Consider the following 20,547-nt stretch of genomic DNA (forward strand, 5'->3'; position numbering starts at 1 on the left):
CTTTTCTTCGAGAGTACGGGAGCGGGGATCTGGATGAAGAAAGAGGACGAGGGCGAGGGGATAAGGTGGATGAGGCGAAGGAGTGGTTGGAAGTGGGTTGGTTGGACGGCGAAAGGGAAGGAGGGGGGAGGGGGGGATGCTGCATGCGATTTGGTGGATGGGTGGGGTATTGTGACGTTTCTTGTGCGCTGGCGGTGGTGTATGTGTGGAACCGGCTCGAGCTATGAGGGAAGACGTATTGGGTGGAGTTGGACTCTTCGTAGGCCCTTGCGTATTTTTGGAATGCGTCTGTAAAATATTTCATTAATTTATGGCGTTTGAACTTTTACTGGACTTCACCGGCTTGCCAGTGTATGGCCTGCAAAGCCCCAACGGTGATCTTGCGAGGATGCGAAGATGCCTCCACACGGCTTCCCGCCATGGATGTACTGAGATATCGCGTACTCTTCCTGCGAGATCTCTTCTTTCCCAGCCAGAGCTCTAGATCGCGGACTAGACTTTCATCGAGTGCTTATTCCTCGCTATCGAGAACAGTCACCTTCTTACTACGCAGCTCTTCGTTGAGAGCCTGGCAAACGAAGTAACGCGTACGTATATCCACGCTCTAACCCCTGTTCGGTCCACATAGACTCAAGGTGGCCAACAAATAAAGACAAGCAAAGATAAGGTCCGATCTTTACTTATTTAGTGCATAGAGGATTAAGTTCTTTGTTTAATTATAAAGATCTTTGACTGTTTGGTTGGCGCGTTCACGGGCCACTATCGTGAGATTTTTCTTAGTGTTTTGCCCCGATTTCGGTATAAATGACCCCCCCTCCCCCTCCCTTCCCCTAGCTATCTTTTCTCTTAATCTACCTACCTTTTCATCTTTCTTTCTCAAAGGGGGGTCGGAGGGTCGGAGGGTCGGGGGGTCGGGGTGGGTTGTGGGGGGGTCCATCTTTACCGAATGAATCCTCGATCTTTGCTTGATTGTTGAGTTAGAACAAACAAAGACAAATGAACATGTTTAGTTGTTGGCCACCTTGCATGGACTCACATCCGCTTCCGTAAAACGAAGCCAGTCTTGGAAATCCTCGCTGCCACAAGTATGAAGCTGCCCAGCACCATGGTACCGCCAGCAAACATCTGCGCGTACAAGTACTGACCGTTCTTCTGCTCCAACAGCGCGCCGCCGACAGGACTTCCAGTCAACGAGGCGAGGCCAACCACGCTAAACCCCATGCCGATCCTAACGCCAGCCTTCTTCACATCCGTGTTCAAGCTGGCGAGGGCAGCTTGCAGCAGGCTTTGGGTGCCAGCGCCGAAGAAGCCATAGAAGACGACGAAGGCGATCATGCCTGCCGAACTCGCCACGGCAGCCCAGCAGAAGAGACAGATGCCGGCGAGGAATATGACCGGGATGAAGACGTTCACCGGGCCGAAGAAGCGGTCTGCGATGAGTGCCGGGACGAGGCGACCGGGGACGCCAACGCCATTGATGATGAGAATGAGGTTGAAAGAGTCGACATCAGAGAAGCCAAGGATATCGCGAGCATAAGACCGGACCTGCCACCCATTAGCCACCCGCCACGTCGTTTGACCAAAGCAAACAAAAACCGGGAGAGAGGTAGCGCCTCACATAATAATACGCGACCCAGATGCCCCAAAACGCAAAGAACATGCTGACGCAATACAGCGCATACGGCGGCTCCGCAAACGCGCTCCACTCGACCAACGGCGCCCTCTCCCTCTCCCTCCCCCTCTCCCTCTCCCTCCCCCTCTCCCTCCCCTCCCTCGCCCTCGCCCTCGCCAACGCCAACACCACCGCCCCATTCCCCACAACCACGAACCCCATCACCCGCACCATCCACGCAAACCCCGCCGGGCCCCCCGCCGCCATCATCCTCTGCGCGATCGCGGGGAAAACCACGCCCCCCGTCGCGCCCCCGCACGCCACACACGACACGGCCAGCACCCTGCGCGCGCTCCCCGCAAACGCCGTCGCGGCATTCGCCACCGCCGGGCAGAAAACCAAGCCCATCCCAACCCCCTGACACACGCCCTGCGCCAACACAACCTTCCAATACGCCCCAGTCCCACCACCATCATCCAAGTCGACGCCGCTCAGCGCGAACAGCCCTAGCGCCTGCAATGCGGTGCCGGCGGCGATGACGGGGCGCAGGTGGCCGGCGTCGAGGCAGCGGCCGGAGAGGGGCCCGAGGCCGTAGATGAGCAGGATCTGGAGGGTGCCGATCCAGGAGATGGTGCTGGGCGGCAGGGGGGGCCGGAGGCGCGAGGTGTAGTGCGCCTGGAAGATGCCGAAGGCGTTGATTTGGCCGAAGGTGTTGAAGACGCAGAGGTGGCCGGCGAGGACTTGGGTCCAGGCGAGGCGGGGGTTGAAGACGTCGGGGGTGGTGGTGGTGGTGTTGTTGGCGGTGCGAGCGGGTGTGGTTGGCGTCGTGGAGTCGGGTGGTGGAGAGGGGGGTGGTGATGCTTTTTCCACGTCGGTGGCCATTTTGTCTGGCTTGAGGGTTCTCGGGGTTTGGTTCTTGGTTCTTTTCGCGGTGGTGGTTCTTGTTGTCTTTTGTTCAGCGAGTGTGGTCCGCGATCACGTGACGTCCAGTTGGGCGATTCGAGTACAAACAGGCGTGGGATAGGCGCTGATAGAAGGAAAGTCAGACGTCGTCGGATCTTGGGGTGGAAGTAACGGGCTGTGTTGTGGAAAAGAGTACAGACACGAGGTGGCGACGGTTAAAACGAAGGCGAGAGGACGGTGAACGGTTTGAGTGACCGGTTCACAGGCTGTCTCCTTGCTCCAGCGTGCGTCCAATCACCAGGCTCCTCACAGGTGTAAGAGGTGAAAGAATACCGATTGTAGAAACTCGCTCGCGGACCGCTGTCCTTGGCTCAGAAAGCTTTTGCGCTCGTCAGCCAATCATCGCTCTCCGACTCGATGTCGTGATCGCACGAGATGTCCATCTATATCTCCCGCACAGTCCATGTTCTTTTCTTGTCCCAGAAGTCGGACCTCGACAACATTCTCCTACAATTGCTCTCATCCCAAGCGATGGAGGAATTGCCATAGTATGCGACTGCAACCACGGGACCAGCCTCGGAAATACGAGAAGGTCGTAATAGTAGCTCCGTCTTCATACTTCATCTCATAAACAAAGACACAGTTCGGATATTCCCGATGGCATGTATGTACAATGCAAGAGCGACCATTGATTGCTGCAATAGTGAACGGTTCCAAAAGTAAAAGAAAGTGTTGGACGGTGATCGCAGACGGTCACATGAGGACACAATTGGTCCTGGAACCTTTATTAATCTGCTGCTATATGGTGTTTATATGCACAAATGAACAAGGGGCAGCGATATCGGCAAGGGACATCAAGGGAGCTGGACGTCATGATACCGTGGTGTTGAGCACCGTTTTCGGCCAAGGATGACGTCCATCATGAAATAACAAGCATGTGATCGTCATCATCTGAAGAAAGACAGGGCCAGACCACATCAAGGGACATGTTCGAAGTGATGGGCTAGATGCTTGTGGGGGCGCAAACCGTCATTACAGCCGAAGCTTGGCACCAGGAACTATACGAACTAGCTGATAGTGAGCAATAGTTTGAATGATTGATGGAATCGAAGGTTGTTTATAAGGTGTTCAGTGTAGACTTTGGCGTTGATCAGCAAATCCCGAACATGGAGCGCATCGACGGCCTCTTCCAGACGGCGGACGAGCATTGTTTGTGGAATATGTCGCCCGAATAGCTAGAGACGGTTGGACCCGGCGGCCTTGACATGTCAAAACCAACATGAATGTATTCCAGCGGTATTCGCCTCGGCTCCCCCAAGTCCGCAAGTCCGTAGTTTAGGGTCGTTGCTATGAGCACCGGCAAGTGTTCCGAATAGGACCCGCTCCGCCAACCCAGTGGCGCGCTCGCCGACACCGAGAATCATTACCGCGTTAGCAATTACAAAGACGTCCATGGCTCTTCGTGCTACAACAGCTGGCCGAGAGGAGTGAAGATAGACGAACAGCGTATCTCCGAAGACGACACAGAATCAGCCATTCCATGTCCCCTCGTATAACCATCAGCGTGTAGTTTCCCTCTCGACCGGCAGTTCCATCCACCAGTACTCTGCCACGCGCTCTTCTCGCCGCGGACATGAAGTTCGGTAGCTGACCCGTCTATCTGGAACAGCGCCACCGACCGCAACTCCGGGCAGCCACCTTCCAAGCTCAGCACGTCATGCTCGTCATCTCTTCATCTGCCACGACTGCAGCCTCCGGGACGTCGTCTACCGCGCCACGGATCCACTCCACGTCACCGTGCGCATGTTGAGTTGCAGGCCTTCCACCCTGGCGTGTAGGGTCCCTGGGCGGAACGGCAGGGCGGGACGGCAATAAATTGCCTACGCTTGCAGTATCCGCACTACCGGCATGGCTTGACTAGCCGCCGCATCAGCTGTTGCGTCCCGGTCCCCCGCGCGGAGTGGCATGAAGCTAGACCAATGGTTGCTTTCGGTGCCGGTTCCGGTCGGCCTGGGGCGTCTTCCCTTTGGGGCTACCCGCACCAAGTGGCTTTTAGGAGCGCTTCTAGCGCAATCCATCACCATCCAGCTCGCCAACTACTGCGGACTCCTCATCCACCGTGGGTGACTGCTTCCCGTCTTGGCGCGACCACGAGCAAGTCTCGGCTTCGATCTTCCACATTATTCCATGACCTCTTAGTTTGCGAAAAGCTCATCGGCATGGGCCCTGGTTTAATAGATGCCATCCCGTTCCCTCTCTGCCCTTTTTGACCCGCCCGGCCCCTACCAAAACACCCCAGACATGCTGTACGACAACTCTCGCTTGTTGGCGCTTTGCGTCATAGTTCTTCTGACCTCTGGCTATGTTTCGTTAGTGTTGCGCATCTATGTACGGCTCACAAAAAGCCCATGGGGCTGGGACGACACCTGTGCGTGTCTTGGTGCGGTAAGGGAATCATCACCATCGATGCAGCCTCGGCCGTCATTTCTGACTCGATGCGCAAAAGATCCCCTTCGCATGGCTCTGTGCCGAAACCCTCATTGCCGCAAATAACGGACTCGGTGCTCACGAATGGCACATCACACCCACGATGCAGAAGGAGGCCTTCAAGGTAACCACACAACCCTCGCATCAAAGTGCTTGCCTGACCAGTTGTCGTCTTGCCAGGCTTTTGTCTTTTTCGAAGTCGCCTACTGCACGTCCATCATACTCATCAAGTTAAGCATCGCCCTCACCCTCACCCGAATCGTCACCGACCAAACCGTCATCCTATGGATCCTTCGAACCACAATCGTCGTCTTTTCGTCCGTCACCCTCTCTGTGGCCATCTACTGCCTGTGCCAATGCCAGCCCATCGCGTAAGCCCTCATGCCACGCTTTTCCCCGCCGGTCCGAGAGAGAACTGATCGTCGAGAAGTAAGATCTGGGACCCCACCATCGAGGGCCATTGCCACCCATCCAACATCATCACAGCCCTCAGCATGACCGTCACCGTCACCAGCATCATCAGCGACATCATCATCTCCGTTCTGTAAGCCAGCCAAAGCCCTCCCGTCCGATCCGAACAAACCCTCGTCTCATGACGCGCAAAAACAGGCCCATCCCGCTGCTCTGGAACGTCAAGATCAACCGATACTCCAAACTCGCCGCCGGCTTCCTCCTCTCCCTCGGCCTGTTGTACGCACACGCCCGACCGCATCCTCGCACGTGAAAACCGCAGTTAACAGCCCGCAGCGCAAGCATCTGCTCCATGGTCCGCCTCGCATACACCCTCGCGCTGACCTCCACAGACGACTATCTCTGTAAGCCCGCCTAGCACCCAGCACCGTCCCGCAACGAACGAGAAATCTCTAACAACCACCCACAAAACAGTCCACATCTACGGCGTAACCGTCTGGTGCTGTACGTACCCACCCACCGCAGCCCTCCTCCCCTCCCCCTCCTCCGCAGACCCACCACCCCATCCCCCCCGCAGACCAACTAACCATCCCCATCTCCAACCCAGTCGCCGAAGTCGGCGTCGCCCTGACCGTCGGCTCGCTCAGCACGCTGCGGCCCCTCTGCGCGTCCTGCCTCGGCAGCGGCCACCACCACCACTACCGCCGCAGCCGCAACCACAACGGCGACCCCGACAACTCCAACAGCCCGCACAACAGCGCACACAACCGCGACCCCCCACACTACCACCGCACCTGGTCCCGCAAAAGCTCGCGCCAGACCTTCGACCCCGCCGGCGGCTCCGCCGACTCGGCCGGCAAAGGCTCGTCCGTCTCGTACGAGCTCCGCAGCGGCAGCGGCAAGAAGAGCAAGAGCGGCGTGCTGCACCACCACCACCACGACGACGACGGCGGCGCTGCTGTGGGCGAGCCGGGAGACTTTTGTGGCGGCGGCGGCGGCGGCGGGGGAGAGGTGCGGATGGCGGTGACGGCGCCGCTGCCGCCGCTGCGGGGGTCGTGGGGGCGGGAACCGGTGCGGGAGCGGGGGTCGGTGGTTGTGTTGTCGTCGGTGTTGCCGCCGCCGCCGCCGTCGTCGGCGGGGGGGAGGACGACGGCGGGGAGCGAGAGGAGTTTGAATGGTGGGCGGGGGGAGGAGGGGGAAGAGGAGGAGGATGATGATGAGAGTGGGAGGGGGATATTGGGGCTGGAGGATGTGAGGGCGACGATGGGGTATGGGGTGAGTAGTAGTCGGAGGACGTCGATGGTGTAGGAGTGGTGGCGGCGGGGTGGCGGAGCGGATTGTGGGATATTCAGCTCTTGTCCCTTTTCTTTTGTTTCTATACCTTGGTGCGGGTTTCGGCTGGTGGCGTGAATGCGTGATTTTGAGTGCAGCGTGACGCACGGATTCGTTGGGCTTCTCGTGACGGTGGATAGGAGGAGAGCAGGGAGCCTGGACCGGCGGTCGGTGGCTGACATTTGGATGCTTCAAATCCCCCCCATCGATCAAGTCCGGAGCCCATGTATCTCCCGATCCACCACATCGCCAATCTCAACTCATCAACCGCCCGAGATCCCAAATCTCGGGATTCACTGACTCATGCGACGCCCGGAGCTCCTCCGTAGCGCGGGCTTTGCGGGGTACGGTCCGTCGATGGGTACCAATGTGGCGGGGCATCCGTTTCGGCTCGGTCCGCTGATTGGTGCAGACGGAGATCCATGGCGGCTGGGAATAGGGGCGCAGCCGCCCATGGAAGCTGTTTCGCGTCTTCTAGATTCGTTAGTCTGCAGTAGTGGAGTAGATCACTACAGCGTCATAGTCTGAAGGATCGTCGATGAGTGGGCTGAGTCAAGTCAGTTGGACACGACGCCGAGGACCAAAAAGCAATGCTAGATGCAATGGGGCGGGATGAGCGCAGAAGCCAACAGGGGATGGAAAAAACAAGGAGAGGGGAAATTGGGGGCCGCAACGTAGATGAGGTTAATGAAACATCCGCGCCGTGGAAAGGATGCGGAGTTGTTCCCAGATTTAATGCCGGTTTGAGTGGGGAAACCTCTACCGGATTTGGTCGGGGCTTTCAAAGTCCACAATCGCAGTTCGATCGGTACCGAAGGACAAACGGAACAAGTTTATGCAAATTCACTAATTATTTGATCCATGATCAGGTGTCAACAAGACGCTCTATCGCAAGCAACACCTACCGAGCTACGCCGAAGTCAGCAACAAGAGTCAACGCCATCGGTCCTAAACGAACAAGCGAAACGACAAGCAATTCAAGACCACGCCTTCAGTGGCTAATGTACTGGAAGACAGCACTGACAGCTTCCTCCGACGTCTCTTGCCTGAGCAACAAGTCCTGGATCTTCGCAAGCGCTCCCTTGTCTCCATCGTTGACAAAGTGATTCCAAGTGCTCGTATCGCCGTACAGCATGGCAGGAGCCTTGATGTGCTGGTTGCCATCAGGCCTGCACCGCTTGCATTTGAACGTATCGTGCGTGTCACTTGTAGTTTTCGGCTGGTACTGGAAGAGCTCGCGAAGCGAGTCCAAGCTGAAGTGGCGTTCGACGTCTTCTGCAGAGTCTACCACGCACGACGAGAGCGACTGCTTGTGAGACTGCCGCTGGAAGATCTTCTCTTCGATGGTGCCCGTGGCGATGAAGCGGTAAACGAAGCAGTCCTTCTTCTGGCCGTCACGCCATACACGCGCGAGAGCCTGTTGGTCTGCCGCAGGGTTCCAGTCGGGATCGAAGAGCACAAGCCGGTTGGCGCCAATGAGGTTGATGCCGCACCCACCGGCCTTGGAGCTGAGCAGAAACACAAACTCGGGACCCTCGGGATCATTGAATTTGTCAACGAGTTTCTGACGCTTGTTGACATTCATCGTGCCGTCGAGACGAAGACAGCCGTATTGGCGCGTCCGGCAGAGCTTCTCGAAGACATCCAACGTCTGCGTGTAATTGCTGATCAGGACGATCTTGTCGTTGGTGTCATGCCGGATGCGGGCCAACATGCGATCGAGCACGGCCATCTTGCCCGAGTACCACGCCTTGACGTCCCGGTCGCGCCCACGAGCATCCTTCGGAACAAAGTCATCCGGGAAGCATTCCTCGGAGCCTGGCAGATCAGCCGGCAGCTCCAACAGATCTGGGTGGTTGCAGAGCTTCTTGAGGATGTTGATGGCCTTCAGCGGTTGGCTGCCCTTGCCCCGGAGCAGCTGCTGGATCTCGGGAGACTTGATGAAAAGATTGTACAGGTCTTTTTGAAACGGCGCAAGGTTGCAGAATACAACGTGTTCGTACTTTCGAGGCAGGTACTTGGACAAAATGTCGTTGGTGCGGCGGATGATGAACTTGTTGACCAAAGTGAGCAGTTCGGACAAGCGCTCGTTGCCTACCTTGTGGTCCTCGTCAGTGCCATCTGCATCGCGGCCACGGAGAATGGGAAGCTCGAAGCGCTTTCTGAAGTCGTTCTTGGTGCCGAGGTAGCTCGGATTGGCAAAGTTGAGGAGTGCAAAGTACTCGGACAAGTCGTTCTGAATGGGTGTCCCCGAAAGAATGACGCGCCGTTGCACGTTGAGAGCAGTGAGGGCGGTGAAGGTCAAGCTCTCATCGTTCTTCAATCTGTGTCCTTCATCGCAAAGCAGAAGACCGATCGGCGTCTGCTTGAGCTCGCCGACGTACATACGGAGCGTTTCGTACGAGACAATGAGGACGGGTCTGACGACGGCACGGCCGCTGGCAATGGACCACTGGCGGAGTTGCTGGATAAGCTCTTCCTTGGAGGCCTTGCCATCGACTGCGAAAGGAGTGATGGCATCCTTGCCCAGCCACTTGACCAACTCATTTGCCCAGTTTTTGACCAAACTCGAAGGGCAGGCAATGACGCACTTCTGGATGGTTGGCTTCCCGGCTTCGGGTGACTGGCGGAGAAGCGTCCACAGCAGCGCGATACATTGCAGCGTCTTGCCGAGACCCATTTCGTCGGCCATGATGCATCCATTGGCCTTCGGGTCGATCAGGCCGGTGGTGCAGCGGTATAGGAACTTCACTCCCTCGACCTGATGCGGTCGTAAGACCTTGGCCAGCCGAGGGTCGATGACGACAGGTACCCTCGGCCGTCCTTCAACCTTCTTCTTCAAGCCGAGAATATCTGCCAAGCTCTTGTGCACGAGCGGCACGTCCAGCTCTGTCTTTGGTGGCTCCTCCGGCTTGGGGTCTTTGCCATCCTCGAGCGGTGCGGGCTTGTCGTCGACGGTGGGATCGTAGAGGACGATTGCGAACTCGCCGGTGGGGTCGTGCAACGGACGGGCGAGGAAGACAGCGCCTTGTCGCATTCCCAGCAGTGGGGCAGGACGATTGGAATTGTACTCGGCCGTGTCCTTCTTCAGCATAGGGACGGAGAAGCGCTGGCGGAGAGTGCTGTCCTTGTCCTTCGCCTTGAAGACGGGATACCTATTGACATCTCGAGTGGCCAGAGCAAGGCGGTCCTCGTTTGTATAGGGCTTGTCGCCATCCTCGGCGTCTCCATCTGCGCCAGAGTAATTGATCTTTCTCCTCTTCCGCGCCGGTTTCTCCGAGGCCCGTGTCGGGGTTGCAGAGCCAGGGCATTTGAACGGCTTGATGAGGCGGTCCGCAGACTTGGGTGTGCCGCCATACAGTGTGGCGACCTTCTTGGCCGGAGTCGAATTCTCCTTGTTGTCGTTCAATGAGACAGGCCGCGACCGATACCTAAGGTTGTCAGCGGTTCCGAGCTCGTGTTGTTGTTGCGGTCGGAGCGTACATGGCAGCCTTCCGATGTGACGATTCGCGAAGCGGGAGGCGCACGCCAGACGAAAATGCGCAAGTCGGTCTCGGGTGCAGGGCGAGGAGATGGCGAAGACGATGGAGGTGGGATGGCGACGGGTGGTTGTTGCAGTGGCGAGAAGCGGACGCGATCGGACGCGACCGCGTTCCAGGTTGCCAGGCAGCAACACGCTAACACGTGATGGGCTTTGTTGCCTAAGGCATCAAGGATTCCCCCGCATTCCCCCACGTCTGACTTGACATGGACGCTCACTCGTCATCACCATGATCAGTCATCCGGGATGACGAAGCATTCGCTTGTAAGGTTAGTATTATGTCTCGGGTATGAATCCAGTATTGCTTTTGTGCCGTCCGCAGGAAGCGGGGTACTGTCAGCGCCTTGTATCCGGGCTTTCTAATCGCAGCCGTCGCGAAAGTAATCATAATCAGCATGTGTTTGCAAGCTCTGTGCAGCCCATAATGTACCGATAGCCAACTACAAGCTATTTTAGACTTCATCTCCGCCCGCACTCCTGCTCACCACCACCACCACCACAATCAAAACTGGTCACTGTTCTGTTTACCTCGAACCTTTAGCCCAAGAGTCCCCAATCATGACGACCTACGAAGATGCCAAGGACCAGTATGTGGAAGTCAAAGGGATCAAGTTCGCGTACCGGCGATTCGGTGCTTCGACGGGGATTCCATTTGTTCTTCTGATCCATTTCAGGTAAGCTAGTCAGCATGGCACAAGACCGATGAAACGCCGACCGCACATGTCCGCAGAGGAACCATGGACCACTGGGACCCAGCGTTCCTGAATCCCATCGCCTCGACAAGGCCTGTCCTCATCATGGACAACGCGGGCATTGGCCGGTCCGGGGGCGAAGTCGCGAACGACTACAACGACTGGGCGCAACATGCCATTGATGTCGTCTCTGCACTCGGCATCGACCAAATCGACCTTTTTGGATTTTCGATGGGCGGTATCGCAGCTCAGATGGTCACTCTCCGCGCTCCTCGGCTGGTGAGACGGTTGGTCCTCGCTGGGACGATCCCGAGCATGGGAAAAGGCGTGGTGCTGGCGGACACGGGCCCGTTTGAGCAGCTGAGAAGGGCGGTCACGCAGGAAGAGCAAAAGAAGGCCTTTCTGGATACCTTCTTCGAAAAGTCCGAGAGCAGTCGCGCGGCGGGCCTTGAGTCGTGGGAGCGGATTCAGTCGGGGCGGCAGAAGCGCGTGGACTACGTCAGTGTCGAGGGCGGCAACAGGCAGGCGGCGGCGTTTGCGAAGGCCATGAAGCCAGCGCTTGCTAACCGTGGCTCATATGATCGGTTCCACGAGATCAAAATCCCCGTGTTCATCGCAAATGGTACCAAGCCTTTCCGCCTCGGGGATTTTGTCTGCTTTGCTGATTGCAGTCGCGCACAGGCAGCAATGACGTCCTGTTACCGAGCGCCAACAGCTTTGTCATGTGGGAGAAGGTCGTGAATGGCGCACCTCATTTGCACTTGTTCCCAGACTCGGGCCATGGCTTCCTGTATCAGCACGCCGGTCAGTATACGAGGATGATCAACGAGTTTCTCGACGCGCCGTCCTCTCCGCGGAGTCGCCTTTAGATGAGCAGCAGAGCCGTCGGTGAGGCGAAGGGGAGCCCGAGGGCGAGGGCGAAGGTGCTGCGGCTCAGCGGGCGGGTGCTGCAGACGCATCTCCGGTCATTGGAAGGTCAAGAAGGCGACGTGAGACTTTTGGAGACGCCCTGGTGGGGTGAGGTAGCTGAATGTCAGTGTCGAAGTCGTGCCTTCCTGCTTTGCTGCCTGACGTCGTCACTGCCAAACGGGACCCAGACTGCCTCGTTCGGTCAGCGCCGCCTTCAGCCTTCAACTTGAACCCCGACCACTGCTCCTCCACCGACTCAATCTGGCCCATCATTTTTAACCACCATGGTAGAAACGCGCAGCACCACGCCACCGTCGCCTTCGCCTGACGGATTCGACGACGGCAAGCGCCAAGTAAGTCAAAGCCTCCAACCCTCTCACCTCGCTTCAACTCATTCCCAAATCTTCGCAGCCCGAACCGCGAGGTCGCGCCACCGAGCCGGAAACCCCCAAGCCGTCCGGCTTCATGGACCTCCCGCCCGAACTACGCAACGACATCTACGAGCGGGTTCTCGTCCATCCGCACCCCGTTATTCTTCGTCATGACAGGCGCCACGGAAGGCACGTTGTCCGACCAAAGGGAAGGTTCTGCTACTTTTGGTTTCTTCCCGCCGGGGTCCATTACAAACCCTTCGCTCCCACGACAAACTTGCTGCTCGTCGACAAAAGAATACATGATGAAGCTGGATCAATCTTCTATAAACAAAATAGACTTGTCCTCGATGGCTGCCACGCCTTGTGGCACTTCCTGGACCCACTCAGCCAGAAGACAAAGGGCTTGATCAAAGAACTTGCACTGAACCGCTTCAAGTCTGGAAACTTCGCCGCTGGATGCGCTTTTCCAGCCTTTCAATCACTCGCTGCTCTCGAGAACCTGCAGTGTCTCCAGGTCATGTTCTTGTCTCATAACAGAAACTTCACTGGCACTGCCGCTCAAAGCTCCGCTCTCTACAGGGAGATTTATGGCTGGCTCGAAGCAGTGGGGGACGCGAAAGGAGACAAGTATGCCGCTGTGGATATCCTCTGCGTAAACAAATGGTTCCGCATTGACCTCTGGCCCAATTGGCCACTCTGGACCACAGCCGAGCTTGACAGAAAAAACAACGCGCTTCGTACCAACTTGAGGAACCTGATGCCGTAAGCAGATCAGCACACGGCATCTTCTTCGCTAAACTACCATCATTAGAGTATTCAGTAACTTGATCATAGAGTGGCTGATGCAGTGAAGACAACGAGTCATGGCCATTTCCTCTACACAATCTAGTCAGCAGCCCAGACTTATACTACTAACCTTCACAAACTAGCCTTACCTCACCCACGTGCTACAAATTCCCATCCGCTCCTCATTGTCTCCCTCTCTCCCCCCTCAAACCCTCCTACCCTACCCACGCCGACAACCCAGTCACCGACGACACGCACAAGCCCCCACCCAAACAAGGGCTACATAATACGACTGCGCAATCAATGTAATCAGACGGGTAATAATCTTTACGATGCTCACATGGGGGTTAACATTTATTTCCCCCGCGGTGTTGCTGATTTTTATTTATACAAGTTTCAATCAAAACGTTCGGATTTCAGTTTTTCTATCAAACTCCCCGTATGGCCAGTCCTACGAGTTCAACATTGCTGCCAGTCTTTCCTGCAGAGCCTCCAAGCTTTCCCTCGCTTCCTCCGCTTCGTTCGCATACAACTGCGTTGACGTCGGGTATTCTTTTAGTATAGCAGACCATTCCAGCTCCCTCTCTTGCGCGTAATCAACTGGAGATTTTCCGCTTGCATCTTTCGAGCTCAAGTCGAATTGGAACTGCTTGGACAACAGAAATTTCAGCAAACTCGAATGCCCCTGCTTAGCGGCATAAGAGAGCGGTGTGCGCCCCAGCGTGTCCTTCGCATCCAGGTCCGCCGTTCTGGCTTCAAGAAGGTTGACGACCGCATCTGGAGGTATGTCTTTGGATTGATACGCCATGGTTGCAAAATGAAACGGAGTTCTTCCAAGTATGTCTCTGGAGTTCGGATCAACATTTCCGGTATCCAGCAATATGCGCATGACTGCCCCGTGTCCATAGAAAGCGGCGTAAGACAGCGGTGTAATGCCCAAAGCAGTTCTCGCACTCGGGTCCACTCTCCCAGTAGCCAATAGAAGTTCCACAACAGCCGTGTGTCCTTTCTCAGCTGCATAATGCAGGGGCGTTTGGCCTTCATCCATCTTAACGTGATGTATGGGCGTTTGGTCTTGATCCGTCCTAAACGAATCGTCTAGCGGCGAAAAGGTATCCCACTCACCTAAGCCCAGAGCTGGGACCTCTCGATCATCTTTGGCGTTGGGATCCACATTTCCAGTGTCGAGGAGGAGCTGCACAATTTGCGTGTTCCCTGCCTCGGCCGCGTACGAGAGTGGGCTTCGGCCGACGTTATCTTTGGAATCTGGATCGACTCTTGAATCTTTCAGAAGTGCTTCCACGACACCCGAAGACTTTGGTTCCATTGCTGCACGAGATAGGGGTGATCGACCTCTCTCGTCAATGCAATCTGGGTCAACGTCAACATGTTTGAGGAGCTGTTCGGCAATCTCTCGGTGTCCCACGGCCGCAGCTATGTGCAAAGGCTTCTTTCTGTCCCAGTCACTCGACGTACAGTTGACGTCAACCTCAGGGAAGCGTAGCAAAAGCTCAACGGTTTCTATCTGCCCGTTCCGAATTGCTGCAGTCAACGGCCACTTTCTTTTGACTTCTTCGTCCGCGTCCGGGTGTGCAATGTTGGTGTGCAGGGAGATTTCTGTCTGGTGTTTCAGAAGCTCGATGGTGCGCCACATTCCATGTTCTGCTAACATGTGCACAATTGGGTTCCCATGAAAACGAGAGATTTGAAGAATGGAGGGATACGACTTCCCAGGATAGAGTCCGTAATGGCCGAACGCATAGATACGCCCGGCCGTTGATGAATTCTCGTAGACGAAAGGATCCGCAGGCAAGTCGAATGGTTTGAGCAGACAGTGAGGACCCTCGTCCAGACTTTCAGCCAGCTTTCCATGCCGAGGCCAGTTTGTGAGAGCGTAGTAGAGAAATGGTTTTAATTTCGTACTGGCTTCTATGGCTCCTTGACAATCGCCATGACTCATATTCCAGACTACACCTTTGACTTCGTTCATGTTGAAGTACTGGATGCACGTTTTTGCGAGCTGCAAGTGTCCGCGTTCCACGGAGTGCATTTGAAGGGAACAGTCAAGCTCGCCGAAGCCGCCAGTCAAAAAATAGTCGGGTACAGATTGGTGGATAAAATGGAGAGTAGTAGTCTTACGAGAAAATCCAGCGGAAATTTCGACAAGACCCTTGGAAAGATAGCGGATTTTTCGCACAACTTCTGCTTCAGACTTTCCAAATTCTTGGGCGGTCACATACTCTTCGATTGAGCTTGATGGAGTGTCTGCGTTTATGACGATTGCAGGGAGGATCAGATCAAGAGTCATCGGCTCGTTTGAGAAACAGATCCATTGAAGAAGTCGAATCGTCTGTGCCCTGTCTTCTGTTGACTGATGCAGTAAAGTCGAGTATAGAGAGTGCAAGTTACCGGGAAACCTTTGGACTGTCTCCCCAAGCGTTGCAGGCGGGTTTCCCTGCAGATGTTTTTGCCGAATGTGAGCGACGACCAAGACGGCCCACTGGAAAATGCCATTGGCCTTCTCGACGACCAAGTCCTCCAGGCCTTGCGAGTTTGGTATTCCGCGAAGCTTTTCCCTGACAACGGTGTGGATGTCTCGGTTGCTCTTTTCTTCCACGACAATCCGGAGGCACTCGTCCAGGGTGAGTGTAGGGTAATGTCGACAAGACAAGCATACTCGGAACTCGGAATCATCTTCAAGATGAGTGACCATACTGTGAAAGAAATCAATCACATTGGTTGCCACCTCTGTACCAAGCTCGTCGAGCGCGTCAACCAGGATCACCAGCGGTCGAAATTGAGATGCCTGTTGCAGCGCAGATCTGAGTGTGTCCTCGAGTTCTCTCGGGCTCCAATTCCATTTCTGTCCGTGCAGTCCGACCGTGTGGTTCCTTTGTTGAAAAACATTGGAAAGATTTTGAAAAGCGGGCAGATCGGGGAATTCCGGGTATAATTGATGTAGAAGCGATTGAAAGAGTCCACCGGCGGTTTTTTGCGTTTGCTGTCCTTGGCCGTACACAAAGAATGAGGCGATGATTGCTCTTTTCTCTGACAACAAGTTCTTCACGGTCCCCAAGATGTACTTCATCAAGGTCGACTTGCCAGCTCCTGGCTTGCCTTTGATCCACAACAGACTTCGTGGTTGGGAAAGCCACTTCCAGTACGATTCGTGGTCCACAACCCAGTCGCAGGTGTCGCTTGCAGGATCGATCTGGTCTATTCTTCGAGTTTGCTCCATGACTGCAAGTGACCTGAGGCAATCTTGTTCAATTAGTCAAGACGGGTTTCGTGATCGTGACAAATTTGATCTTACCTCCCTGTTCCGCGGACAAGTTTGGTAAAAGCGCTAATATTTATTAGTCTCCATTTACGGACAAGTAATGGACTACGAACGTTTCTGGAAATTCTTTTTCTCTTTCAACCTCTTCAAGTGGAAGACTACAGCTAAATAGGTCCTGTCGTGTGTGTTGGGAAACTTGACCATATTAGAATGCGTTCGATCGACTGCATAAACGTTCTGTGCGTTGCCACATGTGGCAGATATCCGGTCAACTAGGACAGCATCAGGACCGGACATGCGCCAGATACCGTTTTTCTATGGATTTTGCTCAGTATCTCCAAATTCTGACGGGCGAAACAAAACACTCACCATTTCTGCAGTTGGAGATGTTGATGTCTCATAAAACGAAACTATTTCTAGGCCTTGAGAGCCAAATACCTTCAGAAATTGTTTTGCTTGGTAATCGAGTCTTTCTGACGCTCTGTTGAGCGTCTCGATGAGATATCGATTGGGTTGATCGCCCGCCATTGGGATCAGGGACTGGACATTCATTCCCTGATTCGGGACTCCGAAAAACAGTATGCCATGAATCGATCGGAGTAAGTCTTGATCCGATTGGTCTCCCGCTGACATCTGGATGATTGCCTGTCCTCGATAAGCATATGCGCTCACGGCAAGCTATCATGAGCTGAACCAAACCTCTTTTGTGATTATGCCTCCGAGACTGTGTCCGATGAGTATGAGGGGCCGGCTCTAACATGACTTAGCAAAGTTTCTTTGAAGAAGCAACAATAGTCGCTCATACCGAACCATATCTCATCGCTTTGATGTCTGTCAGGAAGTTGGACCCAATATCCGTGATACTCTGGAAAGATGTGCTCCCGTGCACTCGTGTGTTGTAGCCGTAAATGAAGACGCGAACGCCGGGGATGTCATCCGGAAGGGCATCCCGCAGCCACATGAAGTCGCCACCTCTCTGTTTGAACGAACCAAAGGCATGTCCGCCCAGGCCGGATATGGCAACAAAGCTGATGTTTCTCTGTAAGAACAAGACTTGGCATGAGTGCAAGTGGTCACATACTCGCAATCGCATTCGGCGTCTTTGGAAGAGTGCAACGGCGTGAAGCCGTGGAAATGAGAATCCAGGACCATGTCTTTTCCTGTCCAGGTTCCGCCTACTTTTCGAAAGCTGGTGTCCAGTGTCCAACCATCTTTGGCAGCTTGCGCACAGATACTATCTGAAATTCTTGAAAACCGCAGGGTTGCGACCTTCTTGGTCGGTCGAAGTGGGTCGCTTGCGAGCGAGCACAGCTTAACATGAACGTCTGTGTTGAAGCCTACGGCATTCTTGAACACGTTTTGGATGTCTTCTTGTGTTCCAAAGTCTTGTGGTATCCCTCTCAGCCGGAAGGTTGTTGGACAAGCTCGGGAAGCAACGCTTTGGGCCGGGGGTGATTCTGGCTCTCCTACATACAATAAGCAAGCGTGGGCGTCTTCAGTGCGCACAATAAGGCCTTACCAGACAGTGTTGAACTCGCCTCTTCCCGCAAAGTGAGGGATGCGATGCATTCACCTTCTTCAACACGGGAAGTCGGCGGCGATTGAGAAGGAGTAGCAGCCGTTACATCTACAAGACGTCTTCCTCCATGCCCTTCCGGTCTCTCCAGGACCTGCGAGGCCTTTCGTTTGCGAGGACTTCTTCTGGGGCCTGACTCCATAGAGCTGTATTAGAATAGCGGAAGCCTCTGTAGCTGGATCCAAAGGGGGGGCGGGAGAGAGGAGGATGGGTTTGTCTATAGCAGTCTTGCGATGAGCGGCTATTTTCAGCTTCCAGCAGGGGTGGGGTACCAAGTACTCAGCTACGTGGGGCCCATGCAGCATGCTGGAAGTCGTAAAATAAGCGAGACGAGAAGGCCAATGAGCTCACGTTCCAGTTGGTGCGGTCTCATGGGGGCCAGCATTTTGCGGTCACATGTTGCAGAAACAACAATCATCGGTAGGAAGGCCTACGAAGATATGTATATTGATATCGTACTCTGCAACCCTTGGCCCTTTGTTGATTCTTTTTTAGAGTCAAGAATACCGGCTCAGCCTCTCTCTGACAACCTTCAAATATACGGAAATCAGTCTTTCAACCCGCTTCTTCTCACCTACACAACCAACAACTCCATACACATTCATCAGTGATCACCAGCAGTTGACACACTCCTCCTCCTCCAAAAAAAAAAAGATCCAAAAACATATACCCCCTCCCCTCTCCCCGCCCCTCCCCCAAAACTCAACCCTTACACATAAACCACCCTCTCCCTCTCCCTCACAACCCTGCCCCCACCCCCACCCCCACCCCCCGGACTCACCCCCCTCGGCCTCCTCTCCACCAACTGCACGCTATGCCTCGCCGGCTGCGGGTGCTGCTCATACTGGCTCTCGACATACCGGTGCCGCTCGCTGGGCACACTCGTCGCGCTGGAACGGTACGTCGAGTGATGAGCGGCATGGTGATGGCGATCGTCAAAGGAGCGACGCGAAGGAGGAAGAGCGGCGACGGGGCCGGTGCTCGAGTGGCGGTAGGTGCTGTGGTAGCTGCTGCGGGAGGCGGGGCGGGCGTAGGCGGTGTGGGTGGGGATGCGGGGGGGTGGGGGGTGGTGGGGGTCGTACTGTGGTGGGGCGGAGGGGGTCAGTTGGGGGAGGAGGAAGAGGAGGAGGGGGAGGAGGAGGGGTGGTGGTGGAGGGATGGAAGGAAGGAAGGACGTGAATCACTTTTTTTTTTTTGCGGGGAAAATGGAGACGGGGAAAGTGGAAAGAAGGGAGGGGGAGGAATTAAGGTTTTTGGTTTACCTCGGTGGTGCCGGTGCAGAAACACATGGTTGCGCGTGCGCGAGGGATGATGATGATCGATCGTGTGGGGAACGGAAAAAAAAAAAAGACTGGAACTGCGGAGAAGATCGGCAGCGGGCCGCTGGAGAATGGCAGTCCCTCAGTTCCGGTAACGGGAGTACCTAGTAGTCGGAGAGAAGGGAAGCTCGAGTGAGGGGTGACGGAGTTGGAATGCAAGACCCCGACGTTCAGATGAGGGGCAGGAACGAGCTGATCAATGGTTTGCGGCTGACGATGAGAGCGGGCGGGACGGCGAGACGCATATACAGGCGCTGACAATGACGCAATTGCTTCGCTTGGCGGCCGTTCGAATCCAAGGCCGCAACCCGCGCGCTAACCAGCCCGACCTCTTTTAAATATAGCAGCAGCATCAACCCCTGCGAGCCCGATGACCGGGGTAATTATTTCATAGGCCACCATTGACGACTCAAGTTCAACTATAGATCTCCCTGTATAATCCACACATCTACTCCTGAATATCCTCCCCCCTCAACCTCGCCAACCTCTCCCGATTCCTCTTCCCGATGACCCGCAGCGTGTTCCGCTTCTCCACCTCCGCCATGCGCTCCCAGTTGGCGATGCGGCTCAAGCTGCCGTCCGCATTCACCACCATCGGCCCCAGCGCGTCCAGCCTGACTCCGTCGCCGCCGAGATCCAGCTTCAGCGCCGCGCCTGCCTGTTCTTCGGGGGCGGGGAGGGCGAGGCCAGCACCGTTCGCGCCTGCGTCGTTGTTGTTGTCGTCTTTCGGGTGGAAGGAGTCGGCGTCGATGGTGTGGGAGGTGGAGGTGGAGGTGGTGGAGGAGTCGGTGTTGGCGGTGGCGGACGACGGCGGCGGCGGCGACGACATGGCGGGGATACCCGTTTGCGAGGAGAAGGAGAAGAAGGAGAAGAAGGGGTTGTTGGCGCGGAAGAAGCGGGGTGGCAGAAGAGGTGCCGCGGCGATGGGATTATTGCGGTGGAAGATGATGCGCTGCATGTGCTCGATGACGGGCAACGGCGGCGACGACGAGGCGGTGGTCGGAAGAAGTGGGAAGACGAGGGCAGCTGCTGCGAGAAGCGCGACGAGTGCCGCGAGGACGATGCCGAGGAGGCGCGGGATCGGTGGATTGGTGCGGGCGCGGCTGCGGCTGCGGCTGCGGCTGCGGCGATGGTTGTGGGAGGTTCTAGAAGATGAAGAAGAAGCGGGAGTCTTCGACTTTTTCGACATGAGAGAGAGGATGGGCGATCGTGCTGTATGGCTCAGTAGTCAATTCTTCTTCTTCTTCTTTGCGGCGCTACGCCTATACCAGCATGCATGCGGGGCATGGACATGCGGTTTTGGTCGCGGTGTGCGATGGGCGTGT

The 20,547-nt window shown here is 55.6% G+C and overlaps 7 protein-coding genes across 7 annotated transcripts; 2 read left to right on the plus strand and 5 right to left on the minus strand.

Annotated features, from left to right (window-relative positions):
- Positions 1–1,032: 1,032 nt before the first annotated feature.
- On the minus strand, positions 1,033–2,494 carry BKCO1_6800032 (mfs monocarboxylate transporter; the record flags this gene model as incomplete). The annotated part of the gene is made up of 2 exons (XM_020278405.1): positions 1,033–1,545; positions 1,619–2,494. 2 exons carry the CDS (start codon positions 2,492–2,494, stop codon positions 1,033–1,035), a joined length of 1,389 nt encoding a protein of 462 aa, XP_020126274.1.
- A 2,322-nt stretch (positions 2,495–4,816) lies between these two features.
- BKCO1_6800033 (cation-transporting atpase 4) lies at positions 4,817–6,721 on the plus strand (the record flags this gene model as incomplete). The annotated part of the gene is made up of 8 exons (XM_020278406.1): positions 4,817–4,960; positions 5,022–5,126; positions 5,183–5,373; positions 5,433–5,546; positions 5,612–5,692; positions 5,750–5,817; positions 5,888–5,917; positions 5,991–6,721. The coding sequence occupies 8 exons, from the start codon at positions 4,817–4,819 to the stop codon at positions 6,719–6,721; spliced, it is 1,464 nt and encodes a 487-aa protein (XP_020126248.1).
- Positions 6,722–7,736: 1,015 nt separating this feature from the next.
- On the minus strand, positions 7,737–10,527 carry BKCO1_6800034 (dna repair protein rhp54; the record flags this gene model as incomplete). Its single annotated transcript, XM_020278407.1, has 2 exons — positions 7,737–10,176; positions 10,505–10,527. The coding sequence occupies 2 exons, from the start codon at positions 10,525–10,527 to the stop codon at positions 7,737–7,739; spliced, it is 2,463 nt and encodes an 820-aa protein (XP_020126247.1).
- Positions 10,528–10,844: 317 nt separating this feature from the next.
- Positions 10,845–13,027, plus strand: BKCO1_6800035 (hydrolase; the record flags this gene model as incomplete). The annotated part of the gene is made up of 5 exons (XM_020278408.1): positions 10,845–10,960; positions 11,017–11,600; positions 11,660–11,782; positions 12,179–12,240; positions 12,299–13,027. The coding sequence occupies 5 exons, from the start codon at positions 10,845–10,847 to the stop codon at positions 13,025–13,027; spliced, it is 1,614 nt and encodes a 537-aa protein (XP_020126246.1).
- A 471-nt stretch (positions 13,028–13,498) lies between these two features.
- Positions 13,499–18,045, minus strand: BKCO1_6800036 (protein serac1; the record flags this gene model as incomplete). The annotated part of the gene is made up of 8 exons (XM_020278409.1): positions 13,499–16,308; positions 16,361–16,393; positions 16,441–16,642; positions 16,697–16,972; positions 17,027–17,080; positions 17,133–17,355; positions 17,409–17,793; positions 17,847–18,045. The coding sequence occupies 8 exons, from the start codon at positions 18,043–18,045 to the stop codon at positions 13,499–13,501; spliced, it is 4,182 nt and encodes a 1,393-aa protein (XP_020126270.1).
- Positions 18,046–18,612: 567 nt separating this feature from the next.
- Positions 18,613–19,192, minus strand: BKCO1_6800037 (uncharacterized protein; the record flags this gene model as incomplete). Its single annotated transcript, XM_020278410.1, has 2 exons — positions 18,613–18,984; positions 19,166–19,192. 2 exons carry the CDS (start codon positions 19,190–19,192, stop codon positions 18,613–18,615), a joined length of 399 nt encoding a protein of 132 aa, XP_020126271.1.
- Positions 19,193–19,670: 478 nt separating this feature from the next.
- BKCO1_6800038 (fungal specific transcription) lies at positions 19,671–20,411 on the minus strand (the record flags this gene model as incomplete). Its single annotated transcript, XM_020278411.1, has 1 exon — positions 19,671–20,411. One exon carries the CDS (start codon positions 20,409–20,411, stop codon positions 19,671–19,673), a length of 741 nt encoding a protein of 246 aa, XP_020126249.1.
- Between the last annotated feature and the right edge of the window lie 136 nt (positions 20,412–20,547).

Source organism: Diplodia corticola, assembly GCF_001883845.1.
Source record: "Diplodia corticola strain CBS 112549 chromosome Unknown scaffold68, whole genome shotgun sequence".
Classification (NCBI taxonomy): Eukaryota; Fungi; Ascomycota; class Dothideomycetes; order Botryosphaeriales; family Botryosphaeriaceae; genus Diplodia; species Diplodia corticola.